This window comes from Bombina bombina, chromosome 1 (genome assembly GCF_027579735.1).
Source record: "Bombina bombina isolate aBomBom1 chromosome 1, aBomBom1.pri, whole genome shotgun sequence".
Lineage (NCBI taxonomy): Eukaryota > Metazoa > Chordata > Amphibia > Anura > Bombinatoridae > Bombina > Bombina bombina.
In genome coordinates, this window is record NC_069499.1 from 89,131,865 (window position 1) to 89,155,543 (window position 23,679).

The 23,679-nt window shown below is 38.1% G+C and overlaps 1 protein-coding gene across 1 annotated transcript in view; it reads left to right on the forward strand.

The window, feature by feature from the left end:
- The window catches only part of SYNE3 (spectrin repeat containing nuclear envelope family member 3), a 256,474-nt gene that overhangs the window by 140,330 nt on the left and 92,465 nt on the right, over positions 1-23,679 (forward strand). The window contains exons 9-11 of the mRNA XM_053708894.1: positions 820-1,002; positions 18,395-18,538; positions 21,002-21,136. Of these exons, the coding sequence (XP_053564869.1) occupies positions 820-1,002; positions 18,395-18,538; positions 21,002-21,136 (462 nt within the window). The remainder of the gene's footprint in view (positions 1-819; positions 1,003-18,394; positions 18,539-21,001; positions 21,137-23,679) is intronic.

Genomic DNA, 23,679 nt, shown 5'->3' on the forward strand with positions numbered 1-23,679 from the left:
CCAAAGTGAGATTGCTAAAAATTTTCTCTTTATAATATAATTAATCTCATTATCACCTTCCTTTTGAATGTATTTATTTGAAATGATCTTGGATCCTTTACATTATAATAAAAATGAATGACAGTCTAGTCAAATATAAAACTTTCATGATTCAAATTGGGCATGTAATTTTAAACAACTTTCCAAATTTACATTTATCATCAATTTTGCTTTGTTCCATTGGTGTTCCTAGTTGAAAGCTAAACCTAGGTAGGCTCATATGCTAATTTCTTAGCCCTGAAGGCCGCCTCTTATCTGAATGCATTTTGACAATTTTTCATAACTAGAGGGCATTAGATCATGTGTGCCATATAGATATACCATTGTGCTCACGTCCGGGGAGTTACCTAGGAGTCAGCACTGATTGGCTAACATGCAACTCTGTCAAAAGTACTGAAATAACGGACAGTCTGCAGAGGTTTATATACAAGGTAATCACAGAGGTAAAAAGTATATTATTATAACTCTGTTGGTTATAAAACATTGGGGAATGGGTAATAAAGGGATTATCTATCTTTTTAAACAATAAAAATTCTGGTGTAGACTGTCCCTTTAAACGTTCAGCAGGCTCAACCTAATATTTGTAATATCTGTAAATGAAACTAAATTATAATTATGGTTACTTAGAATTTGGCTATGTTCTTACTACTTATTAATTTAAATTAGGAACTAAACTGTCTGCATAAAAAACAAATCTGCTGCTATTTTAATAGGTAAATAAAGTTTTGTGTGATACAGAACATACATTTTATTCAGCTGATTTTCTTTTTGTCTGTTTAGATGTTACTTGAAGAAAGTTGCAGTATTAAGGAAAAATTAGCAGTGTTAAAGTTAAAGAAAGAGCAGATGAGCAATGTGTTTGGGGAAGAGAAAGCTGAGTCGCTTCTAAGTGAAGCACGCGAAGCAGAGAAGGAAAGAGAAGCATTGCACAACGCTCTGATGAAGCGGAAGAACAGCTTACAGGTGTGTGATTTAATCTCTTACTCTAGTGTTATCCAATTCCACTTCTCAGGTCACATCAAAAAGGACAGATTTTCAGGATATCTAAACTAGAGGGCAGGTGACAATCAGCTGATCAGTAACTGTGGTTATTAACCTGCTCTCACCTAAGGTAATCTGGAAAATGTGCCCTGTTAGTGTGCCCAGAGGACTGGTATTTAAAAACACTGCTCTAGACTTTACTAGCCATTCATTGTATAAGCTAAATTATGTACACTGTGCAGCCTCTGTATTAGGTACAGCTGCCTAGTAGCATGGTGAGCCTCCTTTAGCCTTCAAAACAGCCTGAATTCGTCTAGGCATGTAACAAGATGCTGAAAACATTGGGGAGGTATTGTGTACCATGCAGATATGAGTGTGTTACCTCCTGAAGATTCAACAGAGGTGTAGGTCTGCAGCAAATAGCCCTTTCCAGCTCATCCCAAAGATGTTCAATAGGCTTGAGATCGGGGGACTGAGCAGGTCACTGCAGCAAAGAAAAGTCATTGTCATGTTCCATGAACCATCCCATAATGTGGGCTTTGTGCACTGGTGCATTATCCTGCTGGAAGTAACCATCTGACTGAGGATAAACTCAACATGGACAGATGCATTTGGTCAGTAATGATGTTTACGTTCGCTGCAGCATTTAGACATGAATCTAGGGGTGTTAATGGACCCAATGTGTGCCAGGAATGCATTTCCTACACCATAACACCGCCCCCACCACCTTACACAGTTTTCATCAGACATGACAGGTCCATAGATTCATGTTGTTTTCGCCAAGTTCGGAGCCTGCCATCAACATCACGCACTAGGAACTTTGTCTCGTCAGACCAAGCAACCTTTTTCCAGTCTTCGATGGTTAACTTGTGGTGGTGTTGTGCCCACAGAAGCCATGCTCTCTTGTTCTTCTCTGATAACAACGGCACCCAGCGTGACTACCGGCTGTTGTAGCCCATCCACGACAAGGTGCAACTAATGGTGTGTAGCGATATGTTTTTCTCTGCATCAAGATTGAATTCTAATGTGATTAGGGAAATTATGGCCTGTCTTTTTCCTTGCACAAGTCTAGCCTCCTCCTCATCAACAAGCGTTTTTCTTCCACAGGACTGTAGCTTACTGGATGTTTGTTGTTCATTGCACCATTCTCGATACACCCTTGAAACTGTGGTATGTGAAAAGTTCAGGAGTACTGCCATTTCAGATACGCTTCGTCCAGCACATCTTGCACCTACTATCATGCCACATTCAAAATGTATTAGATCACTGCTCTTCCCCATTCTCACTGCAGTTTGTACGCTTAACTGATAGTAGGAAGGTTGTTCTGTTGTATTTATACCAAAACCGTGGTCACGTGACGTGCAACGTAGTGGAAAGAACCAATTGTGTGCTCAGCAGGGCTATATCTAACAAAATGGCTACACAGTGTATGTCCCTTACTAGCCTTAGCCGAGGAGATAAGAAGCTTTTACAAGGGTTCTAGAAACAATGTCAATTTCGCTAAGTCTACTCAAGGCAAGTGGAGTGGCGTTTGGCCATAACAAAATAATTGCATTTTTTTGCATATGTTAGCAAGGGATTGTTTTTTCTGCCAGCTATTAGTTGTATGAGCAGGTTTATATTGCATCTAGGCCAATGTATTGAGAACGTTTTCACACTCAGACTACAAAACAGACAAGGTCTTTCATATCCCTTTAAATGAAGAAGGAACATCTTTCTTCTCCCCAACTATATATGTAAATTAAGCATTTTTCAGTTACTATGTTTAACTTTTAAAACTAGTATAATCTATTGATTTATTAATATTTAAATCTAGCTCATGTTGACATTAGAGTTGCACCTTTTAAGAAAATGATTCCAGCCGTATCATAATTCACTATGTTCATCATCCAGAAGCTTAACCTTAGTTCAGCTATAGCACAGAAATAAAACTTGTCTCCTTTACTACTTGTGCTTGACTTTAAGAATCAACTAGGAGCGCGATCCGATAAAGATCGTAGTTTGCGGCGCAAGCGAGGGAACCCCCGCCGCCCGCAGTTTCAGCTCACAACTCGAGCTATCCTATATACGGCGCCGTCAGATGCTAAAGTGCCGTAAGTCTGATAAACCAGCGATGTCCAGAAATCTGCGTAAGTATAAATTTCTGGAGTCGCCAGTGACTTGCGGCACTTTAGAAACTGCCGGCGCCTACAAAACCTGACTAAAGTTATAAAATCACCCGTACTGTCTAACACGCCTCCCAAACATAGCCCGACACGTCTAACCCTCTATCCGCTATCCCCCCTCACTATCCTAACAATAAAAAATATATTAACCCCTAAACCGCCGCTCCCGGACCCCGCCGCCACCTAATAAAGTTTTTAACCCATAAACCGCCGCTCCCGGACCCCGCCGCCAGCTATATTAAATCTATAACCCCCTAAAGTGAGCCCCTACCCCGCCGCCATCTACCTTACCTACCCCCTAAAGTGAGCCCCTACCCCCCCGCCATCTACCTTACCTACCCCCTAAAGTGAGCTCCTACCCCGCCGCCATCTACCTTACCTACCCCCTAAAGTGAGCTCTTACCCCGCAGCCATCTACCTTAGCTACCCCCTAAAGTGAGCCCCTTACACCGCCGCCATCTATGTTATAAATATTAACCCCTAATTTAATCCCCCTACACCGCCGCCAGCTATATTAACTATATTAACCCTAATTATATTAGGGTTAATATAGTTAATATAGTTATTATATTATATATATTAACTATATTAACCCTAATTATATTAGGGTTAATATAGTTCATATCATTATTATATTATATATATATTAAGTATAATAACCCTATCTAACTCTAACATCCCTAACTAAATTCTTATTAAAATAGATCTAATTAATATTAATATTATTAATTAAAATATTCCTATTTAAATCTAAATACTTACCTATAAAATAAACCCTAAGATAGCTACAATGTAATTAATAATTACATTGTAGCTATTTTAGGGTTTATATTTATTTTACAGGTAACTTGGCATTTATTTTAACTAGGTACAATAGCTATTAAATAGTTAATAACTATTTAATAGCTACCTAGTTAAAATAATTACCAATTTACCTGAAAAATAAATCCTAACCTAAGTTACAAATACACCTACACTATCAATAAATTAAATAAACTACAAATATCTAAACTAAAATACAATTAAATAAACTAAACTAAATTACAAAAAAACAAACAAACACTAAATTACAAAAAATAAAAAAAATATTACAAGATTTTTAAGCTAATTACACCTATTCTAAGCCCCCTAATAAAATAATAAAGCCCCCCAAAATAAAAAAAATTCCCTACCCTATTCTAAATTAAAAAGTTCACAGCTCTTTTACCTTACCAGCCCTTAAAAGGGCCTTTTGCGGGGCATGCCCCAAAGAATTCAGCTCTTTTGCATTGAAATAAACATACAATACCCCCCCCCCCAACATTACAACCCACCACCCACATACCCCTATTCTAAACCCACCCAAACCCCCCTTAAAAAAAACCTAACACTACCCCCCTGAAGATCTCCCTACCTTGTCTTCACCCAGCCGGGCAGAACTCTTCATCCGATCCGGGCGATGTCCAATCAAGCGGCAGTGAAGTCTTCTTCCATCCGGGCGATGTCTTCAATCAAGCGGCAGTGAAGTCTTCTTCCACCCGGGCGATGTCTTCAATCAAGCGGCAGTGAAGTCTTCTTCCATCCGGCGATGTCTTCAAGCAAAGCGGCATCTTCATTCTTCTTTCTTCGCTTCTCCGCCGCGGAGCATCCATCCGGCACGAAGACTGAACGCGGAATGAGGTACCTTTAAATGACGTCATCCAAGATGGCGTCCGTTGAATTCCGATTGGCTGATAGGATTCTATCAGCCAATCGGAATTAAGGTAGAATAATCTGATTGGCTGATTCAATCAGCCAATCAGATTCAAGTTCAATCCGATTGGCTGAACCAATCAGCCAATCGGATTGAACTTGAATCTGATTGGCTGATTCAATCAGCCAATCAGATTATTCTACCTTAATTCCGATTGGCTGATAGAATCCTATCAGCCAATCGGAATTCGACGGACGCCATCTTGGATGACGTCATTTAAAGGTACCTCATTCCGCGTTCAGTCTTCGTGCCGGATGGATGCTCCGCTGCGGAGGAGCGAAGAAAGAATATTGAAGATGCCGCTTTGCTTGAAGACATCGCCGGATGGAAGAAGACTTCACTGCCGCTTGATTGAAGACATCGCCCGGATGGAAGAAGACTTCACTGCCGCTTGATTGAAGACATCGCCCGGATGGAAGAAGAGTTCACTGCCGCTTGATTGAAGACATCACCCGGATGGAAGAAGCCTTCACTGACGCTTGATTGGACATCGCCCGGATCGGATGAAGAGTTCTGCCCGGCTGGGTGAAGACAAGGTAGGGAGATCTTCAGGGGGGTAGTGTTAGGTTTTTTTAAGGGGGGTTTGGGTGGGTTTAGAATAGGGGTATGTGGGTGGTGGGTTGTAATGTTGGGGGGGGGTATTGTATGTTTATTTCAATGCAAAAGAGCTGAATTCTTTGGGGCATGCCCCGCAAAAGGCCCTTTTAAGGGCTGGTAAGGTAAAAGAGCTGTGAACTTTTTTAATTTAGAATAGGGTAGGGAAATTTTTTTATTTTGGGGGGCTTTATTATTTTATTAGGGGGCTTAGAATAGGTGTAATTAGCTTAAAAATCTTGTAATATTTTTTTTATTTTTTGTAATTTAGTGTTTGTTTGTTTTTGTAATTTAGTTTAGTTTATTTTATTGTATTTTAGTTTAGATATTTGTAGTTTATTTAATTTATTGATAGTGTAGGTGTATTTGTAACTTAGGTTAGGATTTATTTTGCAGGTAAATTGGTAATTATTTTAACTAGGTAGCTATTAAATAGTTATTAACTATTTAATAGCTATTGTACCTAGTTAAAATAAATGCCAAGTTACCTGTAAAATAAATATAAACCCTAAAATAGCTACAATGTAATTATTAATTACATTGTAGCTATCTTAGGGTTTATTTTATAGGTAAGTATTTAGATTTAAATAGGAATATTTTAATTAATAATATTAATATTAATTAGATCTATTTTAATAAGAATTTAGTTAGGGATGTTAGAGTTAGATAGGTTTATTATACTATATATATATATATATATATATATATATATATATACAGGGAGTGCAGAATTATTAGGCAAATGAGTATTTTGACCACATCATCCTCTTTATGCATGTTGTCTTACTCCAAGCTGTATAGGCTCGAAAGCCTACTACCAATTAAGCATATTAGGTGATGTGCATCTCTGTAATGAGAAGGGGTGTGGTCTAATGACATCAACACCCTATATCAGGTGTGCATAATTATTAGGCAACTTCCTTTCCTTTGGCAAAATGGGTCAAAAGAAGGACTTGACAGGCTCAGAAAAGTCAAAAATAGTGTGATATCTTGCAGAGGGATGCAGCACTCTTAAAATTGCAAAGCTTCTGAAGCGTGATCATCGAACAATCAAGCGTTTCATTCAAAATAGTCAACAGGGTCGCAAGAAGCGTGTGGAAAAACCAAGGCGCAAAATAACTGCCCATGAACTGAGAAAAGTCAAGCGTGCAGCTGCCAAGATGCCACTTGCCACCAGTTTGGCCATATTTCAGAGCTGCAACATCACTGGAGTGCCCAAAAGCACAAGGTGTGCAATACTCAGAGACATGGCCAAGGTAAGAAAGGCTGAAAGACGACCACCACTGAACAAGACACACAAGCTTAAACGTCAAGACTGGGCCAAGAAATATCTCAAGACTGATTTTTCTAAGGTTTTATGGACTGATGAAATGAGAGTGAGTCTTGATGGGCCAGATGGATGGGCCCGTGGCTGGATTGGTAAAGGGCAGAGAGCTCCAGTCCGACTCAGACGCCAGCAAGGTGGAGGTGGAGTACTGGTTTGGGCTGGTATCATCAAAGATGAGCTTGTGGGGCCTTTTCGGGTTGAGGATGGAGTCAAGCTCAACTCCCAGTCCTACTGCCAGTTTCTGGAAGACACCTTCTTCAAGCAGTGGTACAGGAAGAAGTCTGCATCCTTCAAGAAAAACATGATTTTCATGCAGGACAATGCTCCATCACACGCGTCCAAGTACTCCACAGCGTGGCTGGCAAGAAAGGGTATAAAAGAAGAAAATCTAATGACATGGCCTCCTTGTTCACCTGATCTGAACCCCATTGAGAACCTGTGGTCCATCATCAAATGTGAGATTTACAAGGAGGGAACACAGTACACCTCTCTGAACAGTGTCTGGGAGGCTGTGGTTGCTGCTGCACGCAATGTTGATGGTGAACAGATCAAAACACTGACAGAATCCATGGATGGCAGGCTTTTGAGTGTCCTTGCAAAGAAAGGTGGCTATATTGGTCACTGATTTGTTTTTGTTTTGTTTTTGAATGTCAGAAATCTATATTTGTGAATGTTGAGATGTTATATTCGTTTCACTGGTAAAAATAAATAATTGAAATGGGTATATATTTGTTTTTTGTTAAGTTGCCTAATAATTATGCACAGTAATAGTCACCTGCACACACAGATATCCCCCTAAAATAGCTAAAACTAAAAACAAACTAAAAACTACTTCCAAAACTATTCAGCTTTGATATTAATGAGTTTTTTGGGTTCATTGAGAACATGGTTGTTGTTCAATAATAAAATTAATCCTCAAAAATACAACTTGCCTAATAATTCTGCACTCCCTGTATATATATATAATATAATAACGATATTAACTATATTAACCCTAATATAATTAGGGTTAATATAGTTAATATATATAATATAATAACTATATTAACTATATTAACCCTAATATAGTTAATATAGCTGGCGGCGGTGTAGGGGGATTAAATTAGGGGTTAATATTTATAAAATAGATGGCGGCGGTGTAAGGGGCTCACTTTAGGGGGTAGGTAAGGTAGATGGCGGCGGTGTAAGGGGCTCACTTTAGGTTGTAGGTAAGGTAGATGGCGGCGGGGTAGGAGCTCACTTTAGGGGGTAGGTAAGGTAGATGGCGGCGGGGTAGGAGCTCACTTTAGGGGGTAGGTAAGGTAGATGGCGGCGGGGTAGGAGCTCACTTTAGGGGGTAGGTAAGGTAGATGGCGGCGGTGTAAGGGACTCACATTAGGGGGTATGTAATGTAGCTGGCGACGGTGTAGGGGGATCACATTAGGGGGTTATACTTTTAATGTAGGTGGCGGCGGGGTCCGGGAGCAGCGGTTTAGGGGTTAATAACTTTATTAGGGATTGCGGGGGGGGATCGCGGTTGACAGGTAGATAGACATTGCGCATGCGTTAGGTGTTAGGTTTTATTTAGCAGGTAGTTTAGGGAGTTACGGGGCTCCAATACACAGCGTAAGGCTTACTACGGCTGCATTTTGTGGCGAGGTGAAAATGGAGTAAGATTTCTACATTTTCGCCACGTAAGTCCTTACGCTGTATATTGGATACCAAACTGCGCTGGTTTGGTATACCTGCCTATGGGCCAAAAAACTACGGGCGACGGCAGAATTATACGAGCGTAACTTCTAGGTTACGCCGTATATAGGATACCAAACCAGCGCAAATTTCAGCGTCGCCGGCTTTTGCGGGCGACGCTGCATATCGGATCGGGCCCTGAATTCTTATCATTTTTTATCTATATCTAAAATCCAGAGCAAATAACTATTTTTATATATTTCAAACAAATTTGAATTTTATTAAAGGGACAAGCAAGTCCAAGAAAACCTTTCATGTTTCAAATAGGGCATGTAATTTTAAACAACTTTCTAATTTACTTTTATCACCAATTTTGCTTTGTTCTCTTTGTATTCTTAGTTGAAAGCTAAACCTAGAAAGGCTCATATGATAATTTCTAAGCCCTTGAAGGCCGCCTCTTATCACTTGCTTTTTTATTTGCTTTTCACAGCAGGGAAGAGCTAGTTCATGTGAGCCATATAGATAACATTGTGATCATGCCTGTGGCTTGTGGCAGACTGCACTAAATGGATAAAATTAAAGTCAATAGATAATAAAAAAATATCATGTGATCAGGGGGCTGTCAGAAGATGCTTAGATACAAGTTAATCACATAGGTAGCAAGTGTATTATTATAACAACAGTGTTAGTTATGCAAAACTGGGGAATATGTAATAAAGGGATTATCTTTTTAAACAACAAAAATTCTGTTGTTGACTGTCCCTTTAAATGAATGTTTTAATCAGTAATTGTTTCTGTTTAAAGTAGTAAAAGAATGTGGATCCCCACATGAACCAGTACGAATTAATAGCTCTATAATATATAATATACAGGTGGTGCATTACTGACATATTTTATATTATAACCTAATGAATTGTCCCTTTTGTGCAGGGTCCTAATTATTTTTCTTTAAACACGTTATATTACAAGTACTGGTTATAATACTCAATCGTTCCTGGTAGAGCGCTTCTCTCTTTGTATGCAAATTATTATGACCCTGGGGAAGTCTCCCTATGGGTGATGGGGGAAACCAGACGTGGACTCCTTGCCCAGTGTGCTTAGAGGAATGTGGCTGCACCTCACTGACGAGGCCCATAGGAGGCCGAAACGATCGTCTGGGGTTGTCATGTTCCTTGTTCAGAGGAGAATTGCCTGGTATTTCGGGGCTGGACTGACCTTACTTGGCGGGATCAGACTGATATACTTCAGGAAAGTTTTCTTCTGTGAAAAGCACACTGGTCTAAAAGAGGCTGCTTCCGGGTGGTAAATCGCCATAGAACAAGCCACTGAGCTGTTGTTCGTTCCTGGTAGAGCGCTTCTCTCTTTGTATGCTGGTTATAATATTGTCTGAGTGAAATTCTTGGCTTGATTTAAATAATATGAAATTACATGAATGTTGCTTGGAAGTCGTCTGTTTTCGTTTGTTTGATTTTATAGTTTATTCTGGAGTTGGACTTCGGCACCAGCATATATTTTTGCTTTACGTCCCCTTATTAATCTTTATTGAGTGTTTAGAATTTATCTAGCAATTAAACTATTTTTTAGCGTTCCCTATTTCCTAGACCTCAGTATTGCTGAATTTCTGCATCTTATCAGTGTGAGTGTGAGATATCTCTTGTACGATGTTTTAGTGACCATAAATAAAATGCCTATCCTTAAAGGGACAGTCAACACCAGAATTTTTGTTGTTTAAAAAGGTAGATAATCCCTTTATTACCCATTCCTCAGTTTTGCATAACCAACACAGTTATAATAATACACATTTTACCTATGTAATTATTTTGTATCTAAGCCTCTGCAAAGTGCCCCCTTATTTCAGTTCTTTTGACAGACTTGCATTTTTAGCCAATCAGTGCTCACTCCTAAGAGCTTCACGTGCCTGAGCTCAATGTTATCTATATGAAACACATGAACTAACGCCCTCTAGTGGTGAAAAACTGTCAAAATGCTTTCAGATTTCATTAGAGGTGGCCTTCAAGGTCTAAGAAATTAGCATATGAACCTCCTAGGTTTTAGCTTTCAACTAAGAATACCAAGTGAACAAAGCAAAATTTGTAATAAAAGTAAATTGGAAAGTTACATGCCCTATTTAAATCATAAAAGTATTTTTTTTTTACTTGACTGTCCCTTAAGTGTTATTGTATAGTGAAACACAGAGCTAGATTAGTAGAGTAGACAGTCTACTCCAGAATTTCTATTGTGTAAAAAATATAGACAATGCCTTTATTGCCCATTTCCCAGTTATGGTTTTATTAAAGGGCCATTATGCAGGAAACATTTTTAAATGTTAAATCAAAACATGTACTTTAACTTAGTTTATATGTTAAAACCTAATAGAAATATATTATGCAATTCAATATAATTATTCAATTTTAAAGGGACACTGAACCCAAATTTTTTTCTTTCGTGATTCAGATAGAGCATGCAATTTTAAGCAACTTTCTAATTTACTCCTATTATCAATTTTTCTTCGTTCTCTTGCTATCTTTATTTGAAAAAGAAGGCATCAAAGCTATTTTTTGGTTCAGACCCTGGATAGCACTGCTTTATTGGTCGGTTAAATAAATCCAACAATCGGCAAGAACAACCCAGGTTGTTCACCAAAAATGGGCCCGCATCTAAACTTACATTCTTGCTTTTCAAATAAAGATATCAAGAGAATGAAGAAAATTTGATAATAGGAGAAAATTAGAAAGCTACTTAAAATTGCATGGTCTATCTGAATCACAAAATAAAAAATGTGGGTTCTGTGTCCCTTTAACTAACCGTTTCATCCAGTGTTCGACTGCATAATGCTCCGCCTTGAGAGAAGGGCAGAGCGAACTCACAGTTGGTTAGAGCCTACCCAGCACCTCTCATCCAATAAGGTCAGATATTTAAATTTGTCAATGAATCTCCCATTTGTAAATTATGCACGCGGCGGTACTGTCGTGCACTGCTCGCTCGTGCACGTGACGTGTTTTGCACATGTGCATTTTATTAAACTTGGTGTTTATGATGGTGTGGTCTATTACCGTCCATGTTTGTCTCTCTTAGCGGATAACATACAGCATTCTCGCTGTTCGAACAATCGCTATATTAGAGCATATATAAGCTTACTATATACAGGTATACCTCACTTTACTGCGCTTCACTTTACAGCGCTTCGCTAATACAGTGCTTTGTGGTGGAAGTTCAACCTCCAAGGATTTTGAAACAGTGCTTTAATCTTTGTGAGATTGCGAGAAAAGTGACTGGCACCATTTCGTTATGCACAGTTCACTCTGTTTACAGCATTACAGTGCAATCTGTGTATCAGTGTTGTAGTCTGGCAAATTTTACTACAGTAATTGTCACTATTTTACAGGTACAGTATTTATTGAATACTGTGCTGTGCTAGTGTTAAAGTAAACGTAGCACTATTGCTCCCCTAATATATGTTAGTTCAAACATGTTTTCACGTTTTTAAACGCACTGGCAAGTGAAAAGAAAGCTAAAACTGCCTTGTTTTACTTTAAGGCGATTTTCACTTTACAGCGGGGCTCCAGACCCTAACCTGCTGTATGAGCGGGGTATACCTGTATGTTAAAATATGAAAAGATATCAACAAGTGGTTAATCCTGGTTTAATTGCATTGAAATAGATGCTTGGCCACTTTAGCAGTAATAAGAATAATACTTACATTGTGTAATACCCAGTAAGCTGATGTGTCACTTGATTTCACAAGACCATTATGCGCTGCCAGACTGTTATACCGTAGTAAGTTATGGATCTTTCTTCATGTGGCAATAACCAACAAACTTGGGAATGGCATCTTCTACAACATAATGTATAACTTTCCTAGCTGTGCACATCTTGTGTGCTGTGCTATGATTTTTTTTACCGTTTCACAAAATACAGTGGGGCAAAAAAGTATTTAGTCAGCCACCAATTGTGCAAGTTCTCCCACTTATAAAGATGAGAGGCCTGTAATTTTCATCATAGGTATACCTCAACTATGAGAGACAAAATGTGGAAACAAATCCAGACAATCACATTGTCTGATTTGGAAAGAATTTATTTGCATATTATGGTGGAAAATAAGTATTTGGTCACCTACAAACAAGCAAGATTTCTGGCTCTCACAGACCTGTATCTTCTTCTTTAAGAGGCTCCTCTGTCCTCCACTCATTACCTGTATTAATGGCACCTGAACTTGTTATCAGTATAAAAGACACCTGTCCACAACCTCACACAGTCACACTCCAAACTCCACTATGGTGAAGACCAAAGAGCTGTCGAAGGACACCAGAAACAAAATTGTAGACCTGCACCAGGCTGGGAAGACTGAATCTGCAATAGGCAAGCAGCTTGGTGTGAAGAAATCAACTGTGGGAGCAATAATTAGAAAATGGAAGACATACAAGACCACTGATAATCTCCCTCAATCTGGGGCTCCAAGCAAGATCTCACCCCGTGGGGTCAAAATGATCACAAAAACGGTGAGCAAACATCCCAGAACCACAAGGAAGGACCTAGTGAATGACCTGCAGAGAGCTGGGACCAACATAACAAAGGCTACCATCAGTAACACACTACGCCGGCAGGGACTCAGATCCTGCAGTCCCAGACGTGTCCCCCTGCTTAAGCCAGTACATGTCCGGGCCCATCTGAAGTATGCTAGAGAGCATTTGGATGATCCAGAAGCGGATTGGGAGAATGTCATATGGTCAGATGAAACCAAAGTAGAACTGTTTGGTAGAAACACAACTCGTCATGTTTGGAGGAGAGAGAATACTGAGTTGCAACCAAAGAACACCATACCTACTGTGAAGCATGGGGGTGGCAACATCATGCTTCTGTGCAAAGGGAACAGGACGACTGATCCGTGTACATGAATGGGGCCATGTATCGTGAGATTTTGAGTGCAAACCTCCTTCCATCAGCAAGGGCATTGAAGATGAAACGTGGCTGGGTCTTTCAGCATGACAATGATCCCAAACACACCGCCCGGACATCGAAGGAGTGGCTTCATAACAAGCATTTCAAGGTCCTGGAGTGGCCTAGCCAGTCTCCAGATCTCAACCCCATAGAAAACCTTTGGAGGGAGTTGAAAGTCTGTGTTGCCCAGCGACAACCCCAAAAACATCACTGCTCTAGAGGAGATCTGCATTCAGGAATGGGCCAACATACCAGCAACAGTGTGTGACAACCTTGTGAAGACTTACAGAAAATGTTTGACCTCTGTCATTGCCAACAAAGGATATATAACAATGTATTGAGATTAACTTTTGATATTGACCAAATACTTATTTTCCACCATAATTTGCAAATAAACTCTTTCCAAATCAGACAATGTGATTGTCTGGATTTGTTTCCACATTTTGTCTCTCATAGTTGAGGTATACCTATGATGAAAATTACAGGCCTCTCTCATCTTCTTAAGTGGGAGAACTTGCACAATTGCTGGCTGACTAAATACTTTTTTGCCCCACTATAACTGTAGGCAAATTTCTATAAAAAAAGGCAGGTGATTGATCAAACCTTATCTACTGCTTTGCATAAATTAGAAGGGTCCACTAAAGGATTTTACCACTCATGGATCAGAAATGATATAAACATATATATGTAAAGCTCCACTGTGAACGAGCTTTTATCATGCTCGTGAATTCACACTACTGATGACATTGTTTTGTGAATGCCCACATGCGCAGTGCAGCTCAATAAGATTGTACAAAAACACAGGAGTGAGCGCCTTAGAGGAGGGGGGAGAAGGGAGGGGAAAGCTAGGGTAGACGATCGCTTTCCAAACTAGCAGCTTGGGTTTGGAAAGGTATGTAAAAAAACGCCTCTTAAAAATTAAAAATAATATATACAAACACTGTATAATTATTTTACTGTATTACTGACACACATAAAAATATCCTGTTAAACACTTTAGACACTTTAGTTATTGTCTGAAAAACACTTTCAGACAAAAATGTTGGTGTATAATGTCCCTTTAATATACTTTGAACCTCTGTGTATCTAAGCCTCTGCAGACTGCCCCCTTATATCAGTCTGTTTGACAGACTTGCATTATAGCCAATCAAAGCTGACTCCACAGGCATAAACACAATGCTACCTATATGGCACACATGACATAGCACTGTCAAAATGCACTGAGATAAGAGGTGGCCTGCAAGGGCTTAGAAATTAGCCTAGTAGCCTACCTATCTAGGTTTAGCTTTCAACAAAGAATACCAAGAGAACAAAGAAAATTTAATGGTAAAAGTAAACAGGAAAGTTGTTTAAATTGAAATGCCCTATCTGAGTCATGCAAGTTTAAATTTGACTAGACTGCCCCTTTTTTTTTAAATTTTATAATTTTTATTGAGGTTGTTATAACATAACAGAAAAGCGAGAGACAGAAAAACAAAAAAACATCATGTCAGTTCTCTTACATACAGTAAACATATACCATCTTTTCTAGTACAATAGAAATAACTTTGTTAACCTCATTTTATCAGAATACACATAATCAGAATAGTGGACATGACAGTCAAAAACAATTTCTCAGTGTATCTATGAAAAAAAGAAAAAGAAGGAGAAAACTTAATTTTTGGTATTTTAACAATATAATATATACTAGACATATATATATATCTTTGAGTCTATAACAATAGATACATTTAAAAAAGAGAGAAGGCAGGTATCTCAGGAGGTGGTGGGGGCCGAGCGCAAGGAAAAAAAAAAAGAAAAAGAAAAAAAAAAAAAGAAAATAATCACCCCTAACTTGAATTTTAGTTAGTATTTCTGTACCTTTTGATAAACTCCAGCCACTTACTAGCAAATCTATGTTGTTGATTAGGTCCATTATTAGCATTATCTAATTGTTCTATTATATATTGTGAATGTAATAAATATGCTAAATTATTAATCGTAGGTGCTCGTTTAGCCTTCCAATTTTTCAGAATTAGGTATCTGGCTCCCAGAATTGCTGTGTTAACAGAGACAACATTATCTGCATAGTCAGACGGTTCTACCAAGAAAAATATTTCCTGTAGTTGAAGTACTAGTTGAGAAGCTAGTATCCTATTCAACCAGTATTGCACACGGCGCCAGAACTGCAGTACTTTCGGGCAGCTCCAAAACATGTGGACCAGGTCGGCCCCATAAGAGCAACAACGTGGACATGTATTTAATGAGTTACCAAACCATCTATTCAAGCTTGCAGGAGGAGTATATACACGGTTTAAAATTTTAAAGTGTGATTCACGCCATGCCGCAGAAAGGGTAGCCCGCTCAACCGCAAGTATACTAGATTTCACCATACCAATATCCAATGCTTGAATATCACGTGACCATTTAGCACAGATATCCGCTAAATTACGTTCCCCCATTGCCGCTAACACCATCCTATACCAAAAGCTACTAGAATGTTTTCCTAGCTTATACAGAGCGAGACCCATTCTTATACCAGAGTGGGTCCACTCTCTAGTATGATTTTGAATGATAACATTATACCAATGCCGAACTTGTAAATATGCGTAAAAGTCTGCATTTGTAAGTTTATAACAGTTTTTAAGAACTGCAAAAGTAAATATAGAAATATTTTCAGGATCCCGAAGATGGATTAGATGAGATAGACTGCCCCTTTAAGGGTAGATTATATTCAAAATGAATATTTTCTGGTGTTTTTTTGGTGATTACAACACATTTCTGTCTAAACATTTTTAAAACAATTTAACATCCTTTTTACTGCAGTTATTTTCAATAAGCAAAATCCAGCCAGCATTGACCTTATTTGGAGGAGCCAGTCATGGCTTTAGTGCACAGATAGTAAGGGTAGCTACTGTCATAAAGCGAGTATACAGTGCATTGTTTTATGGTTGTTGATAAAGCTGATTAGAGACAGATTTGTACAAAGCGTTAGCCTTGAGAAGTCAGCAGGAGCATTTCAAGTCCTGAATTTTCAGAGCTACATTACATTAAAAGGGGGCAAAATAAATCATGAAAATATATTGAAGTTGTGTCATTACGCGTAACTGAACATTTTATATACTGTCCCTTTAAGCGCCCCAATACATAAAGTCAAACACAAACCGGGACCTATGCTGAAAAGCAATAATTACAAACGCAACACTTAGGAAACAGGTTATGTAAATGCTTTTAATTATAAATGTTGACATTTGTTTTATTAGGGTAAGGTAGTCTCGCTGAATAGAACAGAAACTTTGCAGACGCGAAAAGAGGTTGGCCGTGGGCATTCCCAGCAAGGTTTTTCAAGCATTGCTTTGGATAGCTTAAAGGGAAATAAACCCAAGATTTTCTTTCATGATTCAGATAGAGAATACAATTTTAAACATTTTAATTTACTTCTATTATCTAATGTGCTTCATTCTTTAGATATCCCTTGTTGAAGAAATGGCAATGCACATGGGGGAGCCAATCACTCAAGGCATCTATGTGCAGCCACCAATCAGCAGCTACTGAGCCTATCTAGATATGCTTTTTAGCAAAGGATATCAAGAGAATGAAGCAAATTAAATCATTGAAGTAAATTGGAAAGTTGTTTAAAATTGTGTGTTATTTCTAAATCATGAAAGAAAACATTTTGGGTTTCATGTCCCTTGAAGTAACATTTAAAAAGAACAGAAAATGTTAAACTATTGCAAGGTACTACACTGCCCCCACCTGGCTACTTCATAATGCCACCATGCTGGCAAAACACTGTATCTCTGTGAAGATTTTCATCTTATGGTTTAGTCTTGCTATTTCAAAGCTGACATCGTAATCTTGTTTTAATTTTGATTTTATTTCTTGACAACTGTATTTTTTTTTTTGCGCATATGGTAGAGTGGTCGTTTTTTGTTTTTTAACCCTTTCCTGGCGGGAGTAATTTGTCTACAACGGAACAAAGTTCTGATGTAAACAAATTGAAATCACGCGATCGTTCATGCAATCACGTGATTTCAATAAAGGGATTGAGACAGGTGGGAGTGCCCATGACGCTAGGCACGCCCTCCAGGCCGCGATCCCATTCAGAAAGCGCCTTTGACTTCAGTACTGCCAAATGGCTAGGACGTTTCATGCCGTTCTAATGACACTAAAGCCCCGCGCAGTTAGGATGGCATGGAACGTCCTAACGGCGGAAAGGGCTAATTTTCATTCATTTGTTAGTAAGGTGTGTTTGTAATGCTGATATTCATGACAGTGGAAGTCATTCAAACTTGATTACAGCTCCATTTCGTTTTTTGATTGACAAAATTCCAATCACCTGACAGTCATCGCTAGATTAAAGGGATATTATAGTCAAAATTAAACTTTCATGATTCAGACAGAGCAGGCAATTTTAAGCAGCTTTCTAATTTACTCCTATTATCAATTTTTCTTCTTTCTCTTCCTATCTTTATTTGAAAAAGCAAGAATGTAAGCATAGGAGCCGGCCCATTTTTGGTTCAGTACCTGGGTAGCACTTTCTGATTGGTGAACCAAAAATGGGCTGGCTCCTAAGCTTACATTCAAATAAAGATACCAAGAGAATGAAGAAAAAATGATAATATGAGAAAATGAGAAAGTTGCCTAAAATCGCATGCTCTGTCTCACTGGTTTTCAACTCTGTCCTCAGGCCTCCCCAACAGGCCAGGTTTTCTGGATTATCTTGAATAAGAGCAGGTAAAATAACCATGGTTACTAATCAGCTGATTATTTCACCTGTGCTTTAATTCAGATACCCACATAATGTGGCCTGTTAGGGAGGACAGGTTTGAAAACCAGTGCTCTATCTGAATCATGAAAGTTTAATTTTGACTAGACTATCCCTTTAAGAGATAATCACTTTGATTTATTTTTTCTGTAACAATTTTATAAATCCTTTTAACAATCTTTATGATCTCATTTTTTACACAGAACATGGCTATTCAGAGTAAAAAGTTTGATGCTGCTTTTGAGCTTTTGCAGAAGAAGGTATCAAACATCAGAAATAAAGCAGCGGATGAAAATGAATTACAGCCAGACTTGGTGGGGAAAGAGACACAACTGAAAAGGTTTCAGGTAATTCTTATTGACATGAGCTGATTTTCCTTGAGGCAGAAAAAAAGACATGAAGTGCAAAGAGAAGGCTGAAACCTTGCAGCATATTCTGTTAAGTGAAAACCTTTTTAAATCCCTTATCTGCAAAAATCCCCATATACGTTAGAGGTGTATTTTGAAGCTTTTCAACTGATATGGAGCATGCTCCCTGTGAGACTTTTAAAGGGCAGTCTAGTCCAAAATAAACTTTCATGATTCAGATAGAGAATGTCATATTAGACAATTTTCCAATTTACTTTTATCACCAATTTTGCTTTGTTCTCTTGGTATTCTTAGTTGAAAGCTAAACCTAGGAGGTTCATATGCTAATTTCTAAGCCATTGAAGGCCGCCTCTTCTCTCAGGGCATTTTTACAGTTTTCACCACTAGAGGGTGTTAGTTCATGTGTGTCATATAGATAACACTGTGCTCACGCACATGGAGTTCAGGTGAGCTCTGGTTGGCTAAAATGGATGTCTGTCAAAATAACTGAAATAAGGGGGCATTTGCAGAGCCTTAAATACAAGATAATCACAGAGGTAAAACATATATTAATATAACAGTGCTGGTTATACAAAACTGGGGAATGGGTAATAAAGGGATTATCTATCTTTTTATACAATAAACATTCTGGTGTAGACTGTCCCTTTAAAGGGATATGAAACGCAAAATGTTTCATTCATGGTTCAGATCGAGGATACAATTTTAAACAACTTTTCTGTTTTATTTCTATTATCACATTTTCTTTGATATTTTGATAGGAAAAATATTTTCATTTATGATTTAGGTAGAAAATGCATTTTTATTAAGTTTTTAATTCTATTATCAAATTTGACACTAGAAGTCAATTGGAAACTAAAATTGTACGCTCTGTCAGAATCACAAAAGAAAATGTTTGCGTTTCATATCCCTTTAAATGTTAAAGGGTTAAATTGCTATATGTCTAAAATAAAATCACCAAGAAACATTATTATGCACATCCAACCATTAACCCTTTGTAGACATGTACAGATATTTGCTTTTTGTTATTTCATATTAATGCTTTTCTGGGTCTCGTTGCCATCCCAGAACAGAAAAAAAATAAATATATTTTTTACATGAAGACAAATATTCTTTATTTAAAACTAAAACTAAATCTTTTATGATTCAGATAGAGGATGTCATTTTAAACAACTTTGGGCCAGGTTAAGCTTATAAGTGGAGCGCTAATTTATCCCATGCCCGTAAATTGGCAAATTCACCCATTTGTGGGCGTGCAATATATAACCAACCATTACAATTTGCTGGTTATTGCTACTGCAAGATCACGGTAGAAATTATCGCTCAGAAAAGTGCTCCAAAAGTGCCCAAAATATAAAGGGTCTTTTAGTTTTTTATGAAAAAGTACTGCACTAGGCATTTTTTAGGGGTTAAATGTGGCGGGTGTGGGGTGTTAGAAGAAAAAAATGGCACTGGAAAATACCTTTACATTGCGGTCTATAGGAACTGTGTGTTCCCTGTAAATATATATGTATATGCTTATATACATATATATTTATGTGTTAATATATACATATTCATATACATATATATTTAAAATTGCTGCCCATCGCTGCGCGATTTACATGCTTTGCTGCGCTAGTTCTCATGCCGTGTCTGACGGCATGAAAACAAGGCTCCCTGTGGTGCCTATGGAAGTGCGCTCATGTAAGCGCAATGCTTCCATGCAAGGCGAGCATAAGGCCGCGTTTGCATTGCACCTAACTTGTAATACAAGCGCACATTGGCGTGCACTGGTATTACTCAGTTGAGCGCAAATATCGCTTTTGCGGAAGCAATATTTTGTGCTCAACTTGTAATCTGGCCCGTTATGATTTACTCTTATCAAATCTACTTTTTGAAGATCATACCTAGATAGGCTCAGGAGTGTGCTCATTTCTTAACCACTGTATGGCAGCACTGCTTACCACTGTATTTATACCAATGTGTTGCAGGCACTGATACCCTATAGTGCTCAATAGTCATTGTTAAAATCATTGTTACAAACCTACTGCCATATATTGCTCAGGACACATGCACACTCCTGCGCCTACTTAGGTATGCTCTTCCATAAAGGATATCAAGAGAACAAAGTAAAACTGATAATAGAAGTAAATTGGAAAGCTGTTTGAAATGGTTTCAGTAAAAGATATATAGCTTCTCTTTTTGTAACCATGTTTTTTCTTTTATGCACCTGAGGACAGCATAGAGGTAAAGGGGAAGCACTTCCGTTTAAACCGCAATAAATGTGCATTTACCCACCACTCCCATTTTACATTATTTCACACTTTTCTAGGCACAAAATGGTTAAAGATAGCATTTTGCCCCTCTTAGGATAGAGGGACAAATTATGTGGTTATCATCACTCCTATACACTATAGTAGGGGCAGGCAGTTCTTTATCAGACACCCTATAATTATCCTACAGATGCTGCAGGAGGATTTGCTGAAATTGGAACCTCACATCAAAGAGCTGAAATCTATAGCCCAATCAAATCCAATCCATAAACAGAAGGCCGGCGAGCTGAACGCAGAATACCAGGCGCTGATCAGATATCTAGAGGTAACAACAAACGCAGTCATTACATTTGATATGTTTTATAGCTATTTATACTATTAAAAAGGGCATTTTAGATTAACAATAAAATACTCTATTTTTGATCTCTTAAAGGGACACTGAACCCAAATTTTTTCTTTCGTGATTCAGATAGAGCATGCAATTTTAAGCAACTTTCTAATTTACTCCTATTATCACATTATCTTCATTCTCTTGGTATCTTTATTTGAAAAGCAAGAATGTAAGTTTAGATGCCGGCCCATTTTTGGTGAACAACCTGGGTTGTTCTTGCTGATTGGTGGATTAAAGGGACAGTTCACCCAAAAACTTTCTCCCCTTTAAATTATTCCCAATGATCCTTTTTACCTGCTAGAGTGTATTAAATTGGTTGCAAGTAGCTCCTTTACTCATATTTCAGCATTTGAAATAGCTGATTTAGCTTGTGGTTTCCCAACCTATACTGAAAGTTTTGATACTGGCGTATATGCTATTGACGAGCCTAAATAAACACAGCCAGCAGAAGAGATTACAGTCCCAGTGTGATGCAGGATAGTTAAGTAATAAAATTATAATTTTCCATTGTTCTCTCTATGTATTGAGCTTTGGTGTTCCAGACAAATATAAGATAAGGAAGCAAGTGTGTGTACATAAAAGTGATAACATAATGAGATCTGATATTACCTGAAGCTCAACCCATTGTAATAGGCTGTGGTTTCAATGCACAAAACCAGCTACTTAAGATACACAAATAAACCCGAAAATGCAATTTCTCAAATATTTTATACTCTGCAGTTGGTATAACAAGTCATTTAAAATACATTTATGGAAAAACTATTTTACAGTGTACTGTCCCTTTAATTTAACCGACCAATAAACAAGTGCTATCCATGGTTCTGAACTAAAAAATAGCTTAGATGCCTTCTTTTTCAAATAAAGATAGCAAGAGAACGAAGAAAAAATTATAATAGGAGTAAATTAGAAAGTTGCTTAAAATTGCATGCTCTATCTGAATCATGAAAGAAACAAAATTGGGTTCAGTGTCCCTTTAAGAATTAAAATACTGTAAGGTCTTGTTTCTCATTTTTTAATAATTGACAATGTTGCCAGTCTTAATTTATGCACTAAGCGAACCTATAATCAGATGAAAAATGTCTAGTTTCTTTAAGAACATTCTACACTATAGTATGTATGTATATATATATATATATATATATATATATATATATATATATATATATATATATATATATATGATATAAAAAGTCTACACACCCCTGTTAAAATGTCAGGTTTCTGTGATGTAAAAAAATGAGACAAAGATAAATCATTTCAGAACTTTTTCCACCTTTAATGTGACCTACAAACTGTACAACTCAATTGAAAAACAAACTGAAATCTTTTAGGTAAAGGGAAATAAAAATAAAAAACTAAAATAATATGGTTGCATAAGTGTGAACACCCTTAAACTAATACTTTATTGAAGCACCTTTTGATTTTATTACAGCACTCAGTCTTTTTGGTTTTTCAGCATGGCACATCTTGACTTGACAAGATTTGCCCACTCTTCTTTGCAAAATCACTCTAAATCTGTCAGAATGCGAGGGCATCTCCTGTGCACAGCCCTCTTCAGATCACCCCACAGATTTTGAATTGGATTCAGGTCTGGGCTCTGGCTGGGCCATCCCAAAACTTTAATCTCCTTCTGGTGAAGCCATTCCTTTGTTGATTTGGATGTATGCTTTGGGTCGTTGTCATGCTGAAAGATGAAGTTCCTCTTTATGTTCAGCTTTCTAGCAGAAGCCTGAAGGTTTTGTGCCAATATTGTCTGGTATTTGGAACTGTTCATTATTCCCTCTACCTTGACTAAGGCCCCAGTTCCAGCTGAAGAAAAACAGCCCCAAAACTGACACCACCATGCTTCACTGTGGGTATGGTGTTCTTTTGGTGATATGCAGTGTTGTTTTTGCGCCAAACATATCTTTAACCAAAAAGTTCAACTTTGGTTTCATCAGACCAGAACACCTTTTGCAACATGCTTTTGGGAAACTTCAGATGTGTTTTTGCAAAATTTAGCCGGGCTTGGATTTTTTTTTTGTAAGAAAAGGCTTCCGTCTTGCCACTCTACCCCATAGCCCAGACATATGAAGAATACGGGCGATTGTTGTCACATGTACCACACAGCCTGTACTTGCCAGATATTCCTGCAGCTCCTTTAATGTTGCTGTAGGCCTCTTGGTAGCCTCCCAGATCAGTTTTCTTCTCGTCTTTTCATCAATTTTGGAGGGACATCCAGTTCTTGGTAATGTCACTGTTGTGCCATATTTTCTTCACTTGATGATGACTGTCTTCACTGTGTTCCATGGTATTTCTAATGCCTTGGAAATTATTTTGTACTCTTCTCCTGACTGATACCTTTTAACAATGAGATCCCTCTGATGCTTTAGAAGCTCTGTGCGGACCATGGCTTTTGGTGTAGGATGCGACTAACAAAATGTCAGGAAAGACCAACTAGAACAGCTGAACTTTATTTGGGGTTAATCAGAGGCACT